Raw genomic sequence first — 21,991 nt, 5'->3', positions numbered from 1 at the left:
TTTATGACTGCTGGCAGGCAAATCTACTTCTCCATAAGCATTTTTGATGCGTGGGGTAATTACAAAATCATGTTAGCATATGTGTACAGAACTAGAAATACGTTTGGGCAGAAAGATCCAGAGTTATGCAAGACTTTTTGTCCCAGATCAATATAATTTCCCATGAGTCTAGACTCCTTGCCAATCTGCTGCAGATTTCTGTGCTGTCAGCATGACCCAAGGCCCTCTGAAGTGTGTTGGTGGGAACTCAAATAATTTATCAGGACAAACAGGGGATATATTTGAACAGCTAGTGAGAGCTAAATGAGAACTAATGAATGCATTTCAGTTCCTGTTTTCTGATCGCACAGAATAGATATCCCTCCATTCCCATATGGCTGTGCCTTGCTTCAGTTTGCAGAGGGGTGCTGTCTTCTGGGAGATTAGGAGGACATTTTATTAAGAGAAAGAAAGTGAAAGTAAAAAGTAGATTTAATCACCTCATCTGGTTTCATACAACATGAAATGTTCTGGAGTTTTACATAATGTTCTTGGCTCCAACCTCAGAGGCAAAATGCCATTTTCCTAGTGGAAACTGCTCCAGCACCTGATGAAACTTCATTTGCCAGGATGTAGAAATAAACTGATGACAAAACTGTTAAAATTAACGAGGTATCAAAAACATTCAAGGACTTTCTTTTTGCTTTCGTCAAGGATCAAGTCTGGTTTTTGGTGGCTGATGGATTCTCCTGGGTACATCTATGTTTCTTTCAACACACTGGCCTCTCAAGCCTCGTTAATAACAGCTCTACAAGCCAAATTCTTCCCTGATCTTCCCCAGAAACACACACTCTCTGTTTAGATCCTTGGGCAGTTAAGCAAGGCCAAATCTGCACATGAGCTCATGCAAAATGATGGAAAAGTGCATGAGAAGTGCTGATGGCTGATCATGCCCTGCTGTTTTCCACCTACAAAGCTTCTGAAATATTTCACTTTGAAGTCCTCCATTTCACTGAAAAGCTTGGTGGAAATGGAAAGCATCAGCAATGACCCATGAAGACACCCACATCTGGGCAGTAGGCAAAAAGGGGCTCGATGTAGCTGTCTGGGTGAAAAGGAGGGAGGCATTTACTCCATGGAACTATTTATTCATTGCATAAATATCTGCTCTGTGACTTATTCCCATCATCTCAGCTCCATTTGGGCTGAGCTGTGTTCATCCCTCCCTAATGTATAAAGCACAGCAGATTAAAGGATCAGCTAATTAACCATGTACGCTGTGTTTGGTCCCAAAACAGGACAGAGGCCAAAGCAACGGACTGAAAACATGAGAGTGCTGAGGAGCCTGAGGTAGAAACGAGCTGTGAGGCTTGCCCTCAGCACACGCACTCCAAAATATCTGATAATATGCCCAGGCCAGTGCTCTGTCCAGTCAGCCTCAACAAACTGTAACAGGGTCCAGCTAGGCAAAGCTGATTGTTTCTCTTTTTTGGGAACACATTTATTGTCCGGTAATCTGTTTTTCCCTGACATTGTACCTTTGTGTGGAATGTCTAAATAGAAAAATCAAAGCCTTATATTTATTAATATGAGTGCTGTGGCTGGGAGAATTAATTATAATCCACAGGCTACAAAAAAATGGTCAGGCTTGCTATGCTAGGGTCCAACTGGCAGACACCAAAAGGATACTCTAGAATTTTGCTTCATTTTTAGTATCATCAGCACTGAATTTCAGTTTGCTTGGTTTAAACTACTCCTAAGTTTAATTAGCCACAGTATATCTTGTTTTCCAGTGCATGTTGTGCATGCCTAAAGAAGGAAACCTTTTTTATTAGATATTTCCATCTTCTGGAACTCTAAGGGAAATACATCACAGCTGTTGTGACATTTCTTTACAGCAAGAATGAGTGCTTCTACCTTGTTCTGAGTGTCACAGCCCACCTTTGTAGCTGTGAAGCTACAAAACTTCTGCACGTGGTCAATGTCCTGGGGACAGGCTTGGCCAAGGGTGGGGCTTGCAGAAAAATAGGCATGACTTGGCAAATTAAGCAAAAGGTTTTGTCCTTCTCTTGAGGGATTCAGAGAACATTTGGCAGTCATTCCCATTTTCAGTCATTTCTTTTGACAGAAAACAAATTGCTAAAATCATGCTGGAAAGATACTTACATTTCATTGGTTTTGTTGACAATTTTTAAAAATCTATTATGATAATTCTATTTTTTAAAAAAATTAGGATTGTCTCCATAAGGAATAAATAATGGAGTTCTGTCTCTTAAATGATACTTCAGATTGCTGGTGTCATTATTCTGGTCAGAAATCAAACTCCTGGTATTTCTATTAAGAAATTTCTTACTGACACAAAGCCTCCAGCTGATTGTGAAATACCATGAAATCATTAACTCTTGATTTCAAGAAGACATCCTTCATTGCATCCTTTTTCTTTTTCTTCCAGTTTGAACTTTTCAGTAACAATTTCTTTTCATTTCATATTTTCATTCTATGCTGTGAAAGAAAGTGTACTTGCCATTTGTCTTATGGTCATGCAAAGGGAAGTGTAAGCTTCTTGAAAAACATGACAGTTCAAATTTCATGGTCCTAAACAGATTTTAATATAAAAATTTGTGGTCGTTTCCTAGTTTTTTTGATAAAGAGACAACTCGGGTTCAGTTCATAAGAATAAGGATCTTCGTGGCATCACAATCAATTTCTTACTGTGCTACACATGATTTTATCTATACATATCCAGGAGGTTTATCTGTCCTTGGATCCAGCATTGAACCGAGGCATGGTGCTTCTGGTGATTTCTGAGTGCACAACTGCAGTTGTCACTGAAGAAATACTTATTTATCAGAAGTAAGCTGTTGGGTTTTTTTGTTTTTGGGTTTTTTGTTTGTTTGTTTGTTTTCTTTTTGTTTTTGTTTTTAGCACCTGGAAAGATATGTCCTCTTTATTCCTCAAAGATTTTCCTAGTTTCTGAAGAGAGTAATGCAATATTTGTGAGCCTTCTTTTAAGCAGTGCTCAGATTTTCAACGCACTGATCATGCAAATAAAACCTGGGAAGTGGCCTTTTATACCAAAAGCACAAGCCACATACTCAAAGGACATCTCAGACAAACCAGAAAAACTTTAAATATCTTATTTTTCAAACTCTCATTGGTTTGGCCTCCTAGCCACTGATTTTGTGTCTAAATATAATAATGTGTTTACTAATTTGTTTCTGATTTAATCCACGGAATCCCCTCACTTGTAATATGCTGTGAAGACTCCCTGCCTTAGAACAAACAGAATAAGAATATATTCTCAATTGCCTTATTCACATATTTTATCACATCCCTGTTGTGCTCACTCTCTACAGACCTCATACAAAAAAGAAATCAGAGACTTGGGTGAGAATGAGAACAAATGACTTACCATTTCTGTTAATTTAACCTGTCATTGTAATGATACCAGATAACTTTTTCTTAGAAATGTGAAAACATATATACAGAAATAAGAACAACCTTTCATTTTAAGTCATGGTTTGAAGGGAGTCTGCCAACTAGCTCAGTTAGGAAGGCTTAGGACAAAACATGTGAGACTGAACTATTGTGAAAACGAAAACAGAGTACATGCAGAAATAGCAGAGATACATAATGGATAGCAAATGCTGTAAGAACCTGGAAAGAATAAAGTATTATTTTCCAAAAGTTACCTCTTTAGAAGAGCATGCTTGTTTTTCTTTCAAAGAGCCACCATCACAGCAGCTCAGCCTGTTCTTGGGCAGCCATGCCATTTGGTCCACAGTGGCCAAGTGCCACCATATGTGTGCTGCTGTCTCTACAGCCTTTATTCAGGCCTAACTTCCAGTTACAACAGCAACTTCTATTTGCATACCTTTTTGTTTCTAAGTTCCTAAGCAGTTAATAGCTCTCATAAATACCTGAGAAATACATAAACCCCTACCTCATGGAAATGACACCCACACTTCCCCCGCAGGAATTCTTTGTATCTTCCCATTGTGATGATGAACGTGTCAACAACTTCATAGCCATATGTTTTTGCTGTCTCCAAGATAACCAAGTTTTCATTCCACAAGTTTTGTACTTCTGCCTGCATTCCAGATAACATATTGCAAAGTTTTTCAAAAGGACTTTCTACAGGTTATTTTATTTTGCCATTGAAATGAATAGTAAAACTGCATTTTGGACAAAACAGTTTCATTATATATATTTCCTTAGAACAGGTTATGCAGCACATAAATAGTTATAAGAAAATTGACAATATTTTCTTTTAATTGCACAACAAATTGGATTGATTTAGAGAAGATGTAAACTAGAAACGAAATTAGCAGTAACTGTAATTATTTTTCAGTAGATGCCCAGCTTCCTTTCCTTCATGGGAATGTTTCAATGCTGCTTAAAATATAATTACTGAGTAATTTTTTAATATACATTTTGTTAATATATTTCAGAAAAAAATCCTATTATGAAATTGTCTATGTAACAAATTTTCTTGTAAAGTATAAATTCAGATTCAGATCAAAGACACTGAGACTGTTGTTTAAAAAGGAATATATGGCATAGGTATCTTAGACACAGTCATAGTAAAGAACAGAATATTTGTTCTCAACGTATTGCAGGATGACCAAGAATAGAAAGATTTATAGCTAATAAATTTGTCTAGGCAACACATTTTGACACTGCAGGTAGAAGGGCTTTGAGAGTAGCTGGGGTAATCCAGAAGTCCATAGCACCCAAACTACATGCAAAATTTGACATATGATTCAAATACTGAAAAGGAAAACATAGTGAATTGCACACTTAAGTTGATTTCCGGAGTTTTCTGAATTTCCTGAATTTGCTTGAGAAAAAGAATAAAAATAACCTTTGGAAGCCTTTAATAGTCTTTCTATCCTTGCCCCACCTACATAAGATCAAAGTTCTTCTTTCTCCTTCTAAGTCTGAACTCTGCTGAATGCTATAGCAATAACTTTGACCATGTTTGTTCACATGGATTCCAACCACTTTTCCAATGTCCCATAATTTAGTCATCTTTATAAACAAAGAAAATGGTTGGAATCCATAAGAAGAAATTCAGTGAAGATTACTGGCAGATAGTGTAAATCTAGAAAGAATTGGGCAAAATCTGACAATTTGCCTCTATAGCAAAAATCACATGCCAAACAAAGTAATGTATTATGGCTGGAAGAGGTGAACAGCAGATCTCAGTGTCATAGAAGTGCTCTATATAATCTAGAAAAGCTATGAGTTTTCTCTATTCAACTGGTGTGACTAAGCTGTTCCCTAGTGTTACATGCAATGGTGGTAGGCATTAATTGCTTTGTTCTACCTTGCAATGCTTCCCAGCTTTGTCTTATCCACGTATTTCACGTGTTCTCTCTCCCACCAACAAAATTGTAAATAAAAATATTGAACTGAATGAGTTTTACAGTACATTGAAATGAGCCCATCTGTTACTCTGAGAAGTCTTGGACATGATTTCAACTTGCTGTATTGCTCGCTTGGCCTGACTGTATCACCTTATGGAGGGTCTGTGCTCTGTGTGGTATAGAGAGCAATCTGCCCAGCCCCAGTTCAACTTCAACTCTGCCATAAGGCTTAATATTGGATGTTCCTCTAGTTCTTGGCACAGCTGACTCAGCACAGTGCCTCAAATGACTCTGATTGCAGTGGAATTCATGAAATAAGGCTAATTGGTTTGAATCCACATCAGTAAGCCACAAACTAACAAATATAAACACCTTTCTTTGATCCAAATAGAAGTTGCTCAGCAGGAGAGATAACATACTTCGACCAGACAGAAGAAATGGTTGCTGAAATAACAAGTCTTCTGTGAAAATGCACTCTAAATATACTGTTACTTACCTGTGATAAAGAATGTATTCCATCCACTGGGAGGTGAAAGCCCATCCCTATGGATTTGATGATTACCAGGATATTTGATAGGTTTTCTCTGTTTGGCAAGTGAAAAAGATAAAAACAGGACACACGTTTTACTTAACATGCACATCAAAAGACACCGCGTTTTTTTTCTTTCAAAGTCAATTAAGTCCACACCCATAAGAAAACAAGTGAAATGTTTGCATTTAAAATTTCTGGTGTTTTCTCATAATTTATCATATCAAGTCTTGACATGGAATAACACTAAGTGCTTAACATTACCTGTTCAACACCTTTTGGATAATTTGCAGGTGATTGGAATTAAGCCACTGAACGCCACCTACAATTAGTACGGTCTGGTCTGTGTTCTCCAGCGGACGTGATCTGAAACCCAGAAAGAAAAAACCAACACGTTGCCTTAAAACAGATGGCAAACATTTTAACGGCACTGCATTGCATTTCAGTGAACTGTATCTGGCACCCTGATCAGAGGCCTGATGTCATTTTCTACTACTTTTCAACCACACAATACGGCCTGAACACATTGTGTTTAATTGTTTGCTTACTTTACTTCCAAAATGTGTTCAACACATTTGTGAATAGAATAAAACACAAACCAACCAGCAGTGGAGTTTATACAGTACCTCTGCAGCAGTTGTTCTAGTGCTTTTTCAAAAGTTGGTCTCTGGTTTGCAGTCATCCAAAACTGGGGATAGTAGGAGTAACTGATAAATGTTTTTCCATCATTGATATTATCATAACATTTAACATCATGAGTCTTCTGCCATTCCTGAAGAGTCTCATTCACTCTTTCTATTAGATAGTACATCATCCCTCTGTTGGTTGAGTCACCTATAAAAAGAATCTTTGGATGGAAAAGAAGATGTGACTTAGAAGCTATACACACCAAAAACAAAAAGCAAAGAATACAGCCAGGCTGGAGGCTTTTAGATCCTTTTCACAAAACTCAAGAAAACTCTCTGTGAGCTGCCAGTGAGGGCAGGCCTGACAGCTCAGTACTAAAATTCTGACTTTGCAAACATTATCCGATTCAATGAAAAAAAGTACAAATAAATGTCTATAGTTGCACAGTTAATATAACACTTTTTATCCTTGCTTTCTTTAGCATAACATTATAGTTCAAATTGCTAATAGTTTCTCTCCTGATTTCTTGCAGTTTCCTGCTTTGCTTCCTTCAGTTTTTCATGTGGTTTGTTCCTACACAGCATGTCTTGGTTAACTTCTGTCTTCCATAAATGTGATTAATTAGAAGTTACACCAAAGGAACACACACATCAATGAGTGCAACTGCTGCCTTATTTGTAAAGAGATGGTCTTTCTTTCATTTCAGAGAGAATTAAAAAAGAGAGCTATTTTGGTGGCAAAGAATCTGAATACAGTCCTGGACTGTGTGTGACAGGAAGCACTGCATCCTAAAGGGAGCTGAAAGAGCCATAAGGAAAACAGAGATGTCAGCAGTCTGTCTCTGAACTTGCAAATGAATAAAGAAGTTAAATGTAGGGTTGCTTCAAGCCATTCTGTGGACTTTGCCAAATCAAGGGTTCTGTACGTTGAGACCACAGAACTGAAGGTATATATTTTCAATACTATTGCCCTATTTTTAGTGGATAAAACTAACATTTCCTCCTGCTAAGGAAAACGTGTAAGCAATGATAGAAGTTCAAATCTGAAGAGATCACAGGTTCACTGAGGTTTGCCAGTGAAACTGCCTATGATCTGTAAATATCACAGTCAACCAGAAATGCATACAAGGGAGCAAAAAAGTAAAACTGAGAGTCAGAAACCCCACAGAGCCATAACACAATATCAACCCTGTTTCTGTACTGCAGTGTGCCTCTTTTTCCTGCCTCCTCTGGCATTTGGGGTAGTTGTCATCCTGTAAGTAGGGGTTGACATTTGGTTTTTGATTTGGTTTCTTTTTTCATGCTTTAACACTTCCACCTTGAATGTTGGTTAGACAAATAGAATTCAGACAACACAAGATAACATGTTTAAGAAGATGTTTCCAAAGCGTGCCTTAGAGATTTTATGCGGTGAAAACATGATGGACTTTTCTCATCTAATAGATTTCTATTTATTTGTTCCCTTCAGGAACAGTTTTAGAGACTGAATCCAGTGCCCCCTATGAGACTGCTACGAGAAAAAATGAACCACAACTGTGTCCCAAGGAAAGCTTCCCCAGGACAGAATCTGTTTCACATGAACACACCCTGATCTGGTGGCAGAGCCGAGAATGCACACAACAGTAACTTGAACATTCCATGCCCTGTCTGCAGGTTGCAGAGAATCGTTTGGTAGGCACAGAAGCTGTTTTAAATTCATACGTAGAAGCTGCTTTATGTCTTTTTCTGGATCTCTCAAGGCTGTTTTGCTGTTTTGCAGATTAAATTTGTAAACAGTTGCTGTTCCTGCTTGGACTGCACAAGAGCTTCTCTCACATGCAAGGGGATTTCCAACTCTTTTCACACTGTGCCACAAACCTTTTTAAGCCAAGCACAACATGACTCAGAAGTCAAGGATCTTTGGCAGTGGAAGGATTTGTTGGATTCTCCCCCTCTTTCCTTCTCTAACGCACAGACATGCACACAATTATTTACAGTTTGGAAGACAGTCCACACTACAATCTGACCTAATTCTAAAGTAGGCTAACTTGAGGTTTTAAACAAGAATTCTTCAACTTGCAAAAGCTCTTAATCTCTCTGGTTTGTCTATATCCACATCTCTTTAATCTTCACTTCATGAGTCCATCACTGTGTTATATAGATGGATATCTATTTAAAGAGTAGTTCTTAGATATTTGTAGGCAAGGATATCATTAACTTGCGGTATGGGTGAGTAAATTTCTATAAAAGTACAGAACACCATGAGCAGAATAACAAGCAGGCTCTACTAGGTCATACACAGTAGATCATGTTAGACTATTTCTCTTCTTATAACATATAACACCATTTTGGAATCAGTTATGATGGGGATTTCCAACTGAAAGGAGCACATTCAGCTATAAGCTACACTGATTTGGAAAATGTGGCAATTTTGCCTTAGTCTTTGTTATATAATGACTTATATTCTGATAAATACTTTCTCTTCTAGCTGTATGAGGTCTAATCTCATCTAGCTGTATCCCAACAGCAGACAACAACACAACACAAAAACAAACAAAAAAGACAAGAAAAAAAAAATGAGAGAAGAGCCATGGCATACAGATGCAAAACATGACATATAGACGCAAAAATGTCTTAGTGCCAAGATGCTAGGCATCATATAAAAATATAAGATGGACCAAAAATAGTATTATTGTTGTGCTGATGTTCTGAGAATGTGAAGGAGGTGCTGGGAGTCAGAGCAGACTCTTGTAGAGCAGTCAGCATAACTAGATGAAGCAGATACTTGTCAGTGCCCAGAGGTACTTCTTCAAATATCAAAAGACTCACAAGGCTGTCCACACCTCACCTCTGAAGGAGTAAGTTTTGAGTCTCAAAACATCTCAATTTTCACTCTTAAGTGAGCTTGTTGTGAAGAATTAAAGCAGATCAGGAAAAGGATTAGATCCATGACTGAGCGTCCATGTGGGAATGTATATTTATAACTAGGAGAAGGTGTGGCTGAAAAGGATGTCAGGAATGTGACAGATAGCAACATCACATTGGTGGATGAATACAGGTTGCACCAGGAAAATTAACCTAAATACTCAGAAACCGGTCTGCTAAGAGAATAGTTAAGACTTGATGTAAGAGGAGAAGAGGAAAATGAGCCAAAGCAGACCTGTGTTTGTACAGAAAGAGAGATATAAAATGTAGATTATCTTCAAAGATGTCAGTCAGTTATAACAATCATATTAGCTTTCAGTCAAGAAATCTCTGACTTCAAGCAGGTATGAGCTATGCCAAGACAGTATCACTGGAATCACGCAAGTCTGTTTAACTCCAGCTACTTCCTTCACAGTGAAATCACAGCACTGTTGAAAGACATGTCATTAAAATGAGTGCTGATGTCTGTGATCTTCACTGGAGGCGTCAGCAGACACACTATGGAGACAATGCGTGCCGCATTCTGAACGGGATGCTCTGCATCCCATAAATGCAGCAGAGATCTCAGACAGAAAGATAACTGTGGATTCTTTGTAATCCAATGCATCCCAGGCTGCTGGATGCACAACACATCACCACCAAATCTGCACGTAGAGCATCCACTCATTAAGGCCTTCTCTGCATCCAACAGTCTGGTTCTAACCATTGTTCCAACCATACTGTGAGGCATCTGTTAATCCTGGAAGGAAACAGACAAATTCTTTTTCTTCTGCTTAAAAAAAAAAAACACCCAGGTGGATGAACAGGGCATTTGTGTGTAATCCTACCTGCAAAAAATCTTTTCAAAATGCCCTTGCCCTGAATTGCATTGATATGCAGACTATCAGAAAGTATCTTTCAAAGCATCCACCCTTTACAAGCTTCATTATCAGCATTTGTTTGGACAACCCAGAGGCTAAAGCAGGTGGTGCATAGCTCCAGGAAGAAAACTTGCTTATGCCCTCCAAATAATCCAAGAGCTTTGATGAATTAGACTAATTATTAAATGCAATTGAATGTGTGGTAGCTATGGCAACATATGTTTCTGTACAGTTGCAAAAACTTACCAAAGCTGTGCATGCCACATACTATTTGAACCAGGGGCTCTGTGGATGCTCCTGTTTAGCTCTATGACAATAATGAGCCAAATGATGGTTCAGGTTTGCAGAATATGCTGTATCTTATTTTCTCCACAGTCTGGCACAAGGCTTAGTCCTGCGCTGTTCAGGTCAATGGGGGATTTGTCTGCAGGATGACTAAAGGATCAGGCATACATAAGGCTATAATTTTACCAGACAGAGAACAACACTGTCATGCAGACAGATGCTTTCAGCGTCTTCTGTTGCAAATGTTTTGTGAGAAAAAAGTCCATCATAGCTTACAGGCTTTAAGAGATTGTGTAAGCATAGTGGAATTCACTTCTTAACCAGACCTATCATTATAAATTAACCACGCTTAGGAAACCTAAGCACCTGTAAATCCCAAACAGTACTTAACTCTAAAATATTATTAAGAAATTATAAGCTAAAATTCCTGTTTTAACAGCTGAATTTTAAGTACTTCAGCAAATATTGCCTTTTTACATTTCCTGTCCTTAATTACACATGATTCAATGGCACTTTATTATAAGACTAAACTCTGAGAAATATTTCTCAATGATAAACAAAATCTCCCCATGCTATTGAGGTGCTATGGTCTATGTGCTGCTAATTGGATAAATAATTACCTGTTAGAACTCCTTTTCCTATACCTAATTTTAAAAGTTACTGTACAAAATTTTGAGCACTGTGTCTTAATAGAATTGGATAATTCTTACAGCAAATTCTTGTTGGCCAATATCATACAGATACATTCTTTTTATTAAGATTGTCTATTTCTTTCCTTCAATTAGGGCACGCATGGAGTTCTGTAAAACAATGTACCTGCATCTTATTACCCATACTAAGAGTTTAGAAGGGAGAACAATTACAAATGCTATAACTGGAAAATCTACTATGCCAGAACCACCTGAGCCTCAACACTTCAGAATTTTCCTGTTTACAGTGTCTGAAATGCAAACATATGACTGACTAGTCTTGCTAACACATCATAAAGCAAAATGAGGCCTCTTATAAACTGTTTTTGTGAATGCATATCCTTTCTCATGTCTCCACCAATCTGTTTCACTACAGGTGGTCTTAGATTCTTATGAAACAGAAACAGCTTAGCTCAAACACAGTTTTATATGCACACAAGCTAAAATAGTAGTTAAATCCTATTTGAAGTCACAGCCAGGATAAGTGAATCACTGTTATAGAGAAAGGACTTGATAATTTTAGAGATGAGCTTTGAATTACAAATGCATTTTAATTAAATCTATGAAAGCAGCTTGAAATTAGAAAAAAAAATTGAAAAGCATATTTTGGTAGACTTTTTTTACGTTGAATACAGGAAAGAAGTGCTATTTGAATGATCGTATCTTTCAGAAATGCTGATAAACACATAAAAGAAATCAAAGAGCAAGAAACATATCTGAGCACTGTATTTAACTGCTGTTCTATGAAACATAACAAAAAAGTACAGTTGCACTTAAACTTACAGTTGATCTTACATGTGCTACATCCAAAAAGAGACTATTGGCATTCACCTTCCATCTTGCTTCATTAGTTGCTGATGCACATCCAGATATCATTACACAGTAATGTGTAATGATAAACTCACTGCACGCTTCCCTTCACTTTTTCTACAGGCAAAACAATACACAGACTTTTTTTTTTTTCTTGTGTGTGTGTGCACTGCATTAAAAGATGTGCATAAGAACACAATCTGCAGTTATCATAGTTGGAATGTGACAGCGGCAGAGAGATTGACACCTCATTTTTAAAGAAAATATATAATCACAGGCACTTATGCTGTTTTATCATGTCTAATTTTGAAGTTTTAATCATACAAAGTAAAAACCAGCACATTAGTATCATGAAGCTGAACTATATGTTTTTTGACGGACAAAAATCAGAGGCTTCAGCCTAATGTATCAGAAATATTACTAATTCCTTTTCCTTCAATTCCTGATCAAATCCTACATGAGTCTGAATTTTCTCCAAATGGTACTCTAGAGTCAAATCCACAAAATCACAGAGGCTCAAGGGAAGGCATGACATCATTTGATCCACTGATGCTACTGACATATGCCACTCTCTTTTCCAAAGGAAGACTTGGTAATTACGTGGGCTGTTTAACTGCCTTATTTTGAAATACATTTTGAGCAAGAATTCAGATACTGTGTGATCTGCAGGTAAGAAAACAGGGCTGAGTTGGGAGATCTCACAGTTACTTCCAGCTCTGATGGAACAATTTTACTTCTGATGCTGCAAAATGTAGATTTTGTGGAGAACAATGTTACACAAGATGAATATTTCAAATACGATGGCATACTACCAATCCCCTGAATACAGAAGAGTGTACCATATTTGAGTGCATTTTGGTAAGTGAACACGAGTGATTTCTGTTGTCCTCTAACTTCAGCAGGATTAAAAAACATTCTAAATCATCTCAGTATCCTCATCTAGGCTGATGATTTTGGGCTTATATTTTGCCCTCATTATGTTTTTGTTGTCTGCTCAGCGTGTCGGTGTTGAACCCTTCTGTTTATTTTACTAAGGAAATTATGATGTAATTAATTGATATTAATTCAGTGATCTCTATAGCGTTTAAAGCTGAGGTATATAATGGTTTGAAAACAATATCACAAGTTAGGGAAAATAAATACTGATGGATGGTTATAAAAATATCTTGAATAAGAAAAATGTGTTTATTCTCAAGAATTACACCTGTCTACTCAATGGCTCCCTTACAAAACTGATAAGCAAAAGTCTCTTTCAGTGAATGCCTGAAAAAAAAAACCAAAACTTTTTCTATCATATCCTCAGAGTGTATAAAGTTTCCCTTAATCATAGACATATCAGGACTTTAACACCTAAGCAGAGGACCATTTCTACTCATCCAATTTATGTATAAAGAAAGACTTTCTGATTTCCTAAGTTCCAACAACACGAGGAACTTGATCCAGGCCTTACAATTATTTATTTGGTGAAAGAAGCACAAATATTATTTGAAAATGCTACACAAAATTAATAATACCACAGTGTAACAACAATAATATTTGAGGAAAGACATAGGAGATGATAGATATATAGCAAAATAGGAACATGCATTAGGATGATGACTTATAAAGAATAAAGCGGGTACATGGACATCTGTGAAAAGGTAACATGAGTGATTCAGCAGCTTTCTACAGCCCAGTAATGGTTATCAGACAGTGATGCAAAAGGTGCAGAATAGGAAACGTGCCATTAGTTTTACACAGATTTTTCTCACGCTGTGTTAATGCACCTCACATTAGCTCTGCCTCTTGTTTGACACTAGAATGGATGAAAGTCATAACATTTGAATTCAGATTGGCTGTAGCGGACATTTAAAAATGGTTGTCCTCGTTTTCACACTGATGAATGTGAGCACTCAGATTCAGGAAGTGAATCCCACACTGCCCTGGAAATTCACTTCCACTGTGGTATACTGTTCTGTCATCCTTTAGCTGTCTGACCAAGGGCTGTTTTCTCACTGAAACAGCCCCATGTCTATGGAAATTAAAGACCAAAGCTAGCAAATCATTCTACGTTGTTTGTTGTGGTCAATCCAGAAGTGCTTGTTTTGTATTTAATAAGCAATTTGAGTTTCTCTGTCATATAAACCCACTGGTTTTGTTTTGTTTTGTTTTGTTTTGAGAAAAGTATGGTAGGAGAAACCCACAGGCAGAAATCAAGCCAAGCAACAGTGAAGAACTCTGTGCAGAACAAGAAATGATCAGAAATGAAGGAGAAAATGTTAATTGAAAACTATTATTTTTGTATCTGTCCATACAGAACTTGTATCAGATTCTTTCAAAATGTTAATTACTATTTTCTTATCTAGACAATGCACTCTAAAAAATCTTTATAACAATTAATTACTTACTTTCTGGATACTTGTATCCTCAGTAATGTACCTGAGCCTCAGATCAGAGCTTTCTCTCAACAGTTTTATAGTCATAGCATGCCTATTAAGGAGACCTTGTATTTCCAAGCAATCACCTTAGAAGCTTCACTATAAGAAAAGAATGTGCAAGAAGACTTGGTAAGATTAGTGTGCACAAGCAATGCCATGCATTAGGTATGCAGCAGAAGAAACTAAACTTGCATGTAAAGTGTGAGACAAACTGTAACAATGCAAATCCCTTCTCTGTTTACCATGCTTGGATACCCTTTGCAGGTCTCATTGAGAACCATGTACATTACAGATCTTGAAATTCCATTGGTATGACCTGAGTTTTATGTGAAATGGCAGTGTACAACTGTGACTGCATAGGAGGCTAAATTATTGATAGTGGATTCTCTGTCCAAAACTTTTTCCCCACTATAATAAAAAGGGATTTTTCTTAAACATCACTCATGCAATTTCTTTTAAGATTCTGGAACACTTAATATTCAAGTAAATAACACGAAATTAAAGAGCAGAATCTGTTACTTACCTTTCTGCCTTCCACACACTGCTGGAGCTCGGGCTTATCGAGCACAGAGTATTGGCAGCCATGGGGCTGCCACATTATTTCTCTCCAGTCACAGGTTCTGTTGTCAGAGCAGCTGAGGCAAGGGACAATCCACTGCCCTGGAAAACAGCAATGGTTTATTAGCATCTCCTCTGTATTTTTTTGAGGAGTGCTACTGTGGAGCCAATGAGGCATTCTCAAGTATTTTGTGACAGCAGTTTTCCATATATTAAAGAGACTCTTTCCTTCTCTGCATTCCTTTTGCTCTCTCTGAAAGAACTGTGAATGCTCAAATTTGACAGTAGCTTGTGGGTTCATTTCTCAGTTCAAATTGCTTTTCTTGCATCAGTTTGTCCTTTCCCAGCAGAAAGGATAAAATAAAGTCGAAGGGGTTAAAGAGGCAGAATGGGAAAAGGAAAATATTTACAGTTCTAAAACATCTAAAGGCAAGATTTGTTCTTATCTATCAAGATTAACTCTCACTTATCAGACCTTGCTAAAGAGGAGGACAGACTCCTTAGCAGAGTCTGTGATAGGACAAGAGGAAATGATTTCAAACCATAAGGGAGATTTAGATTGGATATAAAAAAAAATTTTTTTTACAATAAGTGTGGTGAGACATTTGAACAGGTTCCCCAGACAGGTAATGGAAGCCCCATCCTTGGATACAGTCAGAGTCAGGCTGGACTATGCTCTGAGCAAGCAGATCTCACTGCGGATGTCCCTGTTCATTGCAGGGGAGTTGTACTAGAGAACCTTTAAGGATCCCTTCCAACTGAACGATTCTATGATTCAATTGTATGATTCTACAGTTCTTTTCTGAAAAGTTGAGTATTGATCAAAGCCTCTGGATAGAAAAGTAAAGCAAGAGAGAGCATGGCTTTCCCTCATCAATACTCATTTCTTTATTTTTTGAGAATTCGGAAAACCACACACATGCATTTCAGATGGTTGAAGTTAGATGAGTAATCTACATGACTGACCTCCATTTTCAAACATTACTTTGCAGTTAAGGAGTGCATAGTGGGATTGTCACAAGTCAGTGAGTTTCAAGCATCTGTTTTGAAAGACTGAATGATTTACTTAGTTTGGGTCTCTAAAGCTGTTTAATTCCAAAATCCTACAGGAAGTCAGAGGGACTTAGCTTCTGAATGAAGATAGAAAACTTGAGTTGCCTTTATATTCACTTCCACTTCTTTTTCCAGTCCATACAATTGTAATGTCCTGACAAAAGCTCTCAGTGTCCATGTAGCTATGACAGCAAAACCCTCTTTTGCCTTATTGAAAAAAACAACTCATGCCTCCAGATTCTTCTGTCAAAGCTATCAAGCCTTCTTAGCACACTTTGGTTTCTCCTTGCAGCCCAGCAAATGTCTCCAGCAGCAAACGCCTGCAAAGCAGGCCTGCAGTCATTCCTACTGGACAGCAGAACCATCCTGGTGGGCTTCTCAGTGTTTGTTATACAGCTGCTACACAAGAAGCTTCAGTGCAACACAAGGCCACTGTTTATCACCACTTATCAGGCCAGGACAGAGCGGGAGGCTGAGAGAACCAGGCCTGCAGAATAACAGAGGCCCTGAGCTGTCAGCTGCTACCTCAGGAGCAAGGCCATCTCCATGAGTCACCCCATGCTCCAACTGCTGGAAAGTCCTAAGCAAATGTTTTGGTAAGTAGCAGATAAAAGAGCCCTCTTAAATGAAACTATCAAGAATTGTTTGCATGGGAGCCTGCACTGACACAGGGCAGCCTGCACTTCTGAGGGCACAAAGTATCCCAGAGTGCTATGGCTGCACAGCTCTGGCTGCTGCTGAGCCTGTCCTGCAGCCACTTCTGTCTGTGCAGAACGCACCCACGGCCAGCTGTACCTGCAGGTGACACGGTGCACATGATGGCAGGCTGGAACTAAATGAAAGCCTGAACACTGCCATTATCACACATCAGCACACCTAACCGAGCTCCTGCAGGCAGCTATGGGCATGTGGCCCACTGCAGCATGGTATGAAGAAAGGCAGGAGGGACAGCTCTGGGCTATGGTGCAAAAGCACAGAGGTAGAGCTGCTCAGAGCTCCTCACACAGTGCAGTTTTCAGTTTGTGTTCCTTCTGTCCTAATCACTAAGCTGTTGGCCATAAGGACAACATTCCCCACAATTGTCAACCAAGGACTGCTTAAAGTTCAACATTCATTAGGATAAAAAAGTAGTGTAGTTCCAAACAGGTAACATTTTGGGGAGATGAAAGACCTGACAGTTGGTCCCTGGGCAAGATCTTATGCTGTTTGTGTCTAGAGATTTGAAGTGAATCTTTACCCAAAGCTACAAAGTGATGACCCAAGTTCTAGAGCAAGGCATGATTTTCACATGCACTCATATGAACAGAACGAGAAGCACCACATCTCAGCACAGTAGAAAGTGCCATGTAAACTCCTTGTATCATTTTATTATCACTTTATACTTCCTGAGTAAAAGATTAGGGACAGAATGAATGGTTGGTTTGAGGTCTGGAATCAGAGACTACCACTGCTTTCTAGTTCTTCAAAAAATACCTAAAAGTGGTTTTGGGCAGTGGTTTATACTTAAAAAAATGAAAATTGGCAATTTTTCCTAATTTAATTTTTCTTTTAAACCAATTTCATAAAAGTTCTGGCAATGGCTACATCTGAGATCCCACATTATATGGAACTTTCTGCTTAACTTTGTATACGTTTACGAGCTGATCTGGTTTTAGGTAACAAACTAGAAAAGTAGAACTATATAAAATGAATATTAAGGAACTGAAACATATGAATAATAAAAGTTTAAGTTTTGGCAACTGAAAGTGATAATGTACCTTTTGAAAAGATTATTTATCTTATGTTGAGTAATTAAGTATAGTAAGAAAAAATGAGATATTTTTGGTATATGCTGAAGACAAGTGAACATGAAAGACAAAGCTGAACATGAACCAGCAATGTGCCCTCACAGCCCAGAAAGCCATCTGGATCCAGGACTGCATCAAAAGAAGTGTGGGCAGCAGGGTGAGGGAGGTGATCTTGCCCCTCTACTCCGGGCTAGTGAGACCTCACCTGAGATGTGGAGTCCTCAGTACAGGAGAGACCTGTTGGAGCATGTCCAGAGGAGGGACAAAAAAAGGACTCAGTGGATGGAACACCTACCAAGACAGGCTGAGAGAGCTGGGGCTGTTCAGCCTGGAGAAGAGAAGGCTCCAGGGAGACCTGGGAGTGGCCTTTCAATATCTAAATGGAGGCTGTAAGAAAGAAGGCAACAGACTCTTTAGCAGAGTCTGTTGTGATAGGACAAAGGGAAATGATTTCAAACTAAAAGAGAGAAATTTTAGGTTGGATATAAGAAAAAAAAAGGTTTTTTTACAATAACAAGGGTGAAGCACTGAACAAGTTGCCCAGAGAGGCGGTGGATACCCAGTCCCTGGAGACACTCAAGGTCAGGCTGGACGGGGCTCTGAGCACTCTGATGTAACTGTGGACGTCCCTGTTCACTGCAGGGGAGTTGCACTAAATATCTTTAAGGGTCCTTTCCAACTCAAACAATTCTATGATTCTACAAATCTATGATTCTGTGTTCTATGAGAATGTTTGCTGTCAGGACTGGGATATTGCTTAGTTATAAATTGAGTGGTTTTGCACAAAAAGCCCTACTTTCCAGTTCCAGTTTGAATTTGTGAAATGAATTAAAACTATACAGTCACTTCTTCCTGGAAACTATACATCCCCAGTTCTAGGCTCATCAGACATCTCCTGGCAATTTTTCATTTTACAAGCCAACATGATTCCTCTCTTTTATAAAGACTTGTCCTTTGAGACTACATTTCCTGAAGTCATTTCCATTTTTAATGTTATGCTATTAGCACTGTCTTTAAATATATTTTATATTTAGCTCCATTTAGCTAGACAAGGTATTCAAAGGATGCACATTATATATCACAAAAACAGGCTGTCTGCCCCCAAAGGACTCTTCTTTCAATTTGATTTGGGCTTTCTAGTCAGGATTTTTACATCCTAATATAGTAATATAGACGGTGCCGTGTTTATGACTCATAACTTGCTGTATGATTAGAATACGCTGCTAGGTACAGTGATGTCTCCTTCGTGTCTTCCCTTCATTTAACATTGAAAACAATAATTTATTTCCCTATTTTTTCATATACTCTGATGCATTCAGGCACTTCATGCATTCCTGTTACTGTGCAATGAGTGTTCATTGAGTTCGTGTAAGTTCACTGCTGTGAGAAGATGCTCTTATCAATGAGAAGAAAAAAAAATACATTCGTGTGGTAGAAATACAGGAGTTTGGGTTTATTTTTCATTTATCTAATAAAGAATTGAGCAAATTCTTTGTTTAATCCAAAAGAATTGTCAAATACAAAAGCAACTCAAAGTGGGCACAGAACTGCATACTCCAATAGTCCTGTGGATTTCTCTTATTTGTTAAAGCACACTTGCATAAGTATTCATGCATCTGTGAACTAACAATGAATACCTGTTGGCCATTCTGCTTTGATGTGGGTTCTCACTAATCCAGAGGGATACTTCAATCATATTGGTTGTTGAATAATTATTATTTTAACAAAAGGCATTTCAGCTGTGTGATTTGTCCATCTTGATGTTTAAGGTATTGATACATGTAAAAGCCCACTTCAAAATTGTTATTTTTTTTGTTTTCAGTATACATTCAGTAGAAATATAAAGTGGGTCCAAATGTTGTATTCTTTGTCAAGAAGTTGGTTTTTTCCTTCTTTTTAATTAGGCATTTCCTTTCATTTAGAATAAAACCCTGTTTAATTTATCTTGATTCTGATGGAAATAGTTCAGTGCATTTCATAGGCTACCTGACAATAACGCAAACAGTGGTCGATTGCTGATAACAAATTCATCAAAATAAAAATTGTCACAAACTAATTAATCTCATTCTAAAAATCCATAATAGTTACAAGTGATTAGTTATAACTGTGTGTGTAGTTTGGTGCATGTGCAAAGAGAGTAAGAAACATCTCTTTCTACATCTGTCTTGGTGAAGAGCATGAGATGAGAAGACTAAGCACAAACCTTTCGCATCTCCAGCTTCACAGGTCTTCAGTGCAGTCTGTGAAATTGCAGACAGGTACTCATGAGACAGAGGCTGCAAGCCACAGGACTCCTCTGGGTGAATTTGAGAGCCACAGTCCTGCACAAAAATGAAAAGAGTGAAAATGACAGCGCTGCAACAAACCACATGGCTTTGAAATCCTCTGTAATGACATGTAAGGAACAGCAGTGTTTGGGGTTTGCGCTGCAGTTCTTTCACATTTAGCTCTCTAAGGTATTTCTTAACACAAAATTTAAAATTCTTTTTGCATTCAAACAATGGTTTAGTAATAATCTCAATCCACAGTGTACAAGACACTACATTTGCTAAAGATCAAAGAAAAAGTACATTCAATTAATGTCATTTTGTTTCTATTTATCAATCAATCCCTAACTTATTTGCTGATGGAGATTTTGTATGCATATTTGTAGTTATATTTCTCATATTTCTCTGTTGAAATGTCTCAAAGTCATTTGAGGAGATACAGGTGCATTAGGAAAGAAAAATTCAGAAAAAGAGACGTGGGCTTGCTGAACTTCATGAGGTCGGCATGGGCCTGCCTCTCAAGCCTGTCCAGGTCACTCTGGATCCCTTCCTTCTAGTGTGTCAACTGCATCACTCAGCTTGGTTTCATCTGCAGACTTGCTGAGGGTGCACTCAATCCTACCATCCATGTCACCTATGAAGATGTTAAACAGCACCATTCCCAGCACCGATCCCTGAGGAATGCCATTCATCAGCAGTCTCTACTGGGACACTGAGCCATATCAGTTCCAGCTGGAGTTCAATAAGACACAGAATTAACATAGAAATATTTTATCTATTATTGGCTTTTAGAAAGCTGGAATATGATTCTAATCTATTCTATTCAAACTGAAACTATTCTATTCATACTGAAGGTGCCAGCAGCTCCCAAAAATTTCAAAGGAAATATTTAAGAGAATAGTGATTTCTGACCAAAAATTTTAGCATATGTGAGTTCTTAAATTTTAAATATTATATCAATGTTGTGCCTTACAAGCAATAACCTTCAAGCATTCACGGATGATATAAATAACATCACAGCATTTGTAACACTGGGCAGCTCTTCTAGTAACTTTAGACAGCTACAGTATGTATGGCTGCACAAATTGCCAATTGCAGCTGTCCTTTATTGTTTCTGAAGAGAAATAACATTGATATTTTTGATGTGTACTTTAGGACAAAATGAATCATATCCTAACAATGCCTTCCCCTCTTGACTGTAAAGAGTTTAGAATCCACAGGCATATATCTAGTTATTTCAGATGAACCTCACTTCAAATTACTTTGTAAAGATACTCTTCCTCCATATTGCTTTGCCCAGTTTTTAAATACTGTATGAACAATGAAGACATGCCCCTTTCTGCCTGAGACTGAATATTAATAATGTTAACATTCAATATTCCAAGACTTGCTTTGTAAAGGAATTTCATATGCTTATTACTTCTAATTATTTACAAAACATACAAACTATACAGATGGAAAAACACTTTCAGTGGAATATATTCATACCATATATTCATTTCAAGAAACAGTATTCTTGAAACTGAAAATAAGAATAAAATTCAATTTCTTCAAAACAAAAAAACTGATTTAACTGTTCTTTTTCTCCATTGAAATATGATGATTTCTATTTTTCTTTTCTAAACTGATGTTAAAATGAATTAGACACCTGCCACATACTATCATTCTCTGTTTCTGAGGGATGCTAGATCTGGGATGCTGTTTCTAAATTGGACCAATGGGCAAGTAATAGTTATGTCCTAATATTGGTGAAATTTTGTGATATAATCAGTGCCCCTTATATTGTTGGAGGTATGAATATATGGTGGGTTTTAGTAAATACAAGTGTGCATTGATTATTTAATTAAAAAGTAAGCAA

The 21,991-nt window shown here is 37.8% G+C and overlaps 1 protein-coding gene across 7 annotated transcripts in view; it reads right to left on the bottom strand.

Annotated features, from left to right (window-relative positions):
• The window catches only part of CPED1 (cadherin like and PC-esterase domain containing 1), a 139,614-nt gene that overhangs the window by 4,386 nt on the left and 113,237 nt on the right, over nt 1-21,991 (bottom strand). For 5 of the 7 annotated variants that reach the window (XM_052668916.1, XM_052668919.1, XM_052668918.1 and 2 more), the window contains 6 exons: nt 20,070-20,187; nt 14,992-15,128; nt 6,504-6,724; nt 6,142-6,243; nt 5,845-5,932; nt 3,923-4,069 (listed from right to left, as the gene is read on the bottom strand). In XM_052668916.1, the coding sequence (XP_052524876.1) occupies nt 3,923-4,069; nt 5,845-5,932; nt 6,142-6,243; nt 6,504-6,724; nt 14,992-15,128; nt 20,070-20,187 (813 nt within the window). Of the gene's footprint in view, nt 1-3,922; nt 4,070-5,844; nt 5,933-6,141; nt 6,244-6,503; nt 6,725-7,792; nt 10,703-14,438; nt 14,568-14,991; nt 15,129-20,069; nt 20,188-21,991 lie in introns of those variants that run through there. The other 2 variants (XR_008202858.1, XM_052668921.1) reach the window with 2 other exon arrangements.

This window comes from Tympanuchus pallidicinctus, unplaced genomic scaffold (assembly GCF_026119805.1).
Source record: "Tympanuchus pallidicinctus isolate F22 unplaced genomic scaffold, pur_lepc_1.0 scaffold8, whole genome shotgun sequence".
NCBI classification, from domain to species: domain Eukaryota; kingdom Metazoa; phylum Chordata; class Aves; order Galliformes; family Phasianidae; genus Tympanuchus; species Tympanuchus pallidicinctus.
Note: the sequence above shows the minus strand (reverse complement) of the source record. Positions and strands in the feature narration are given on the sequence as shown.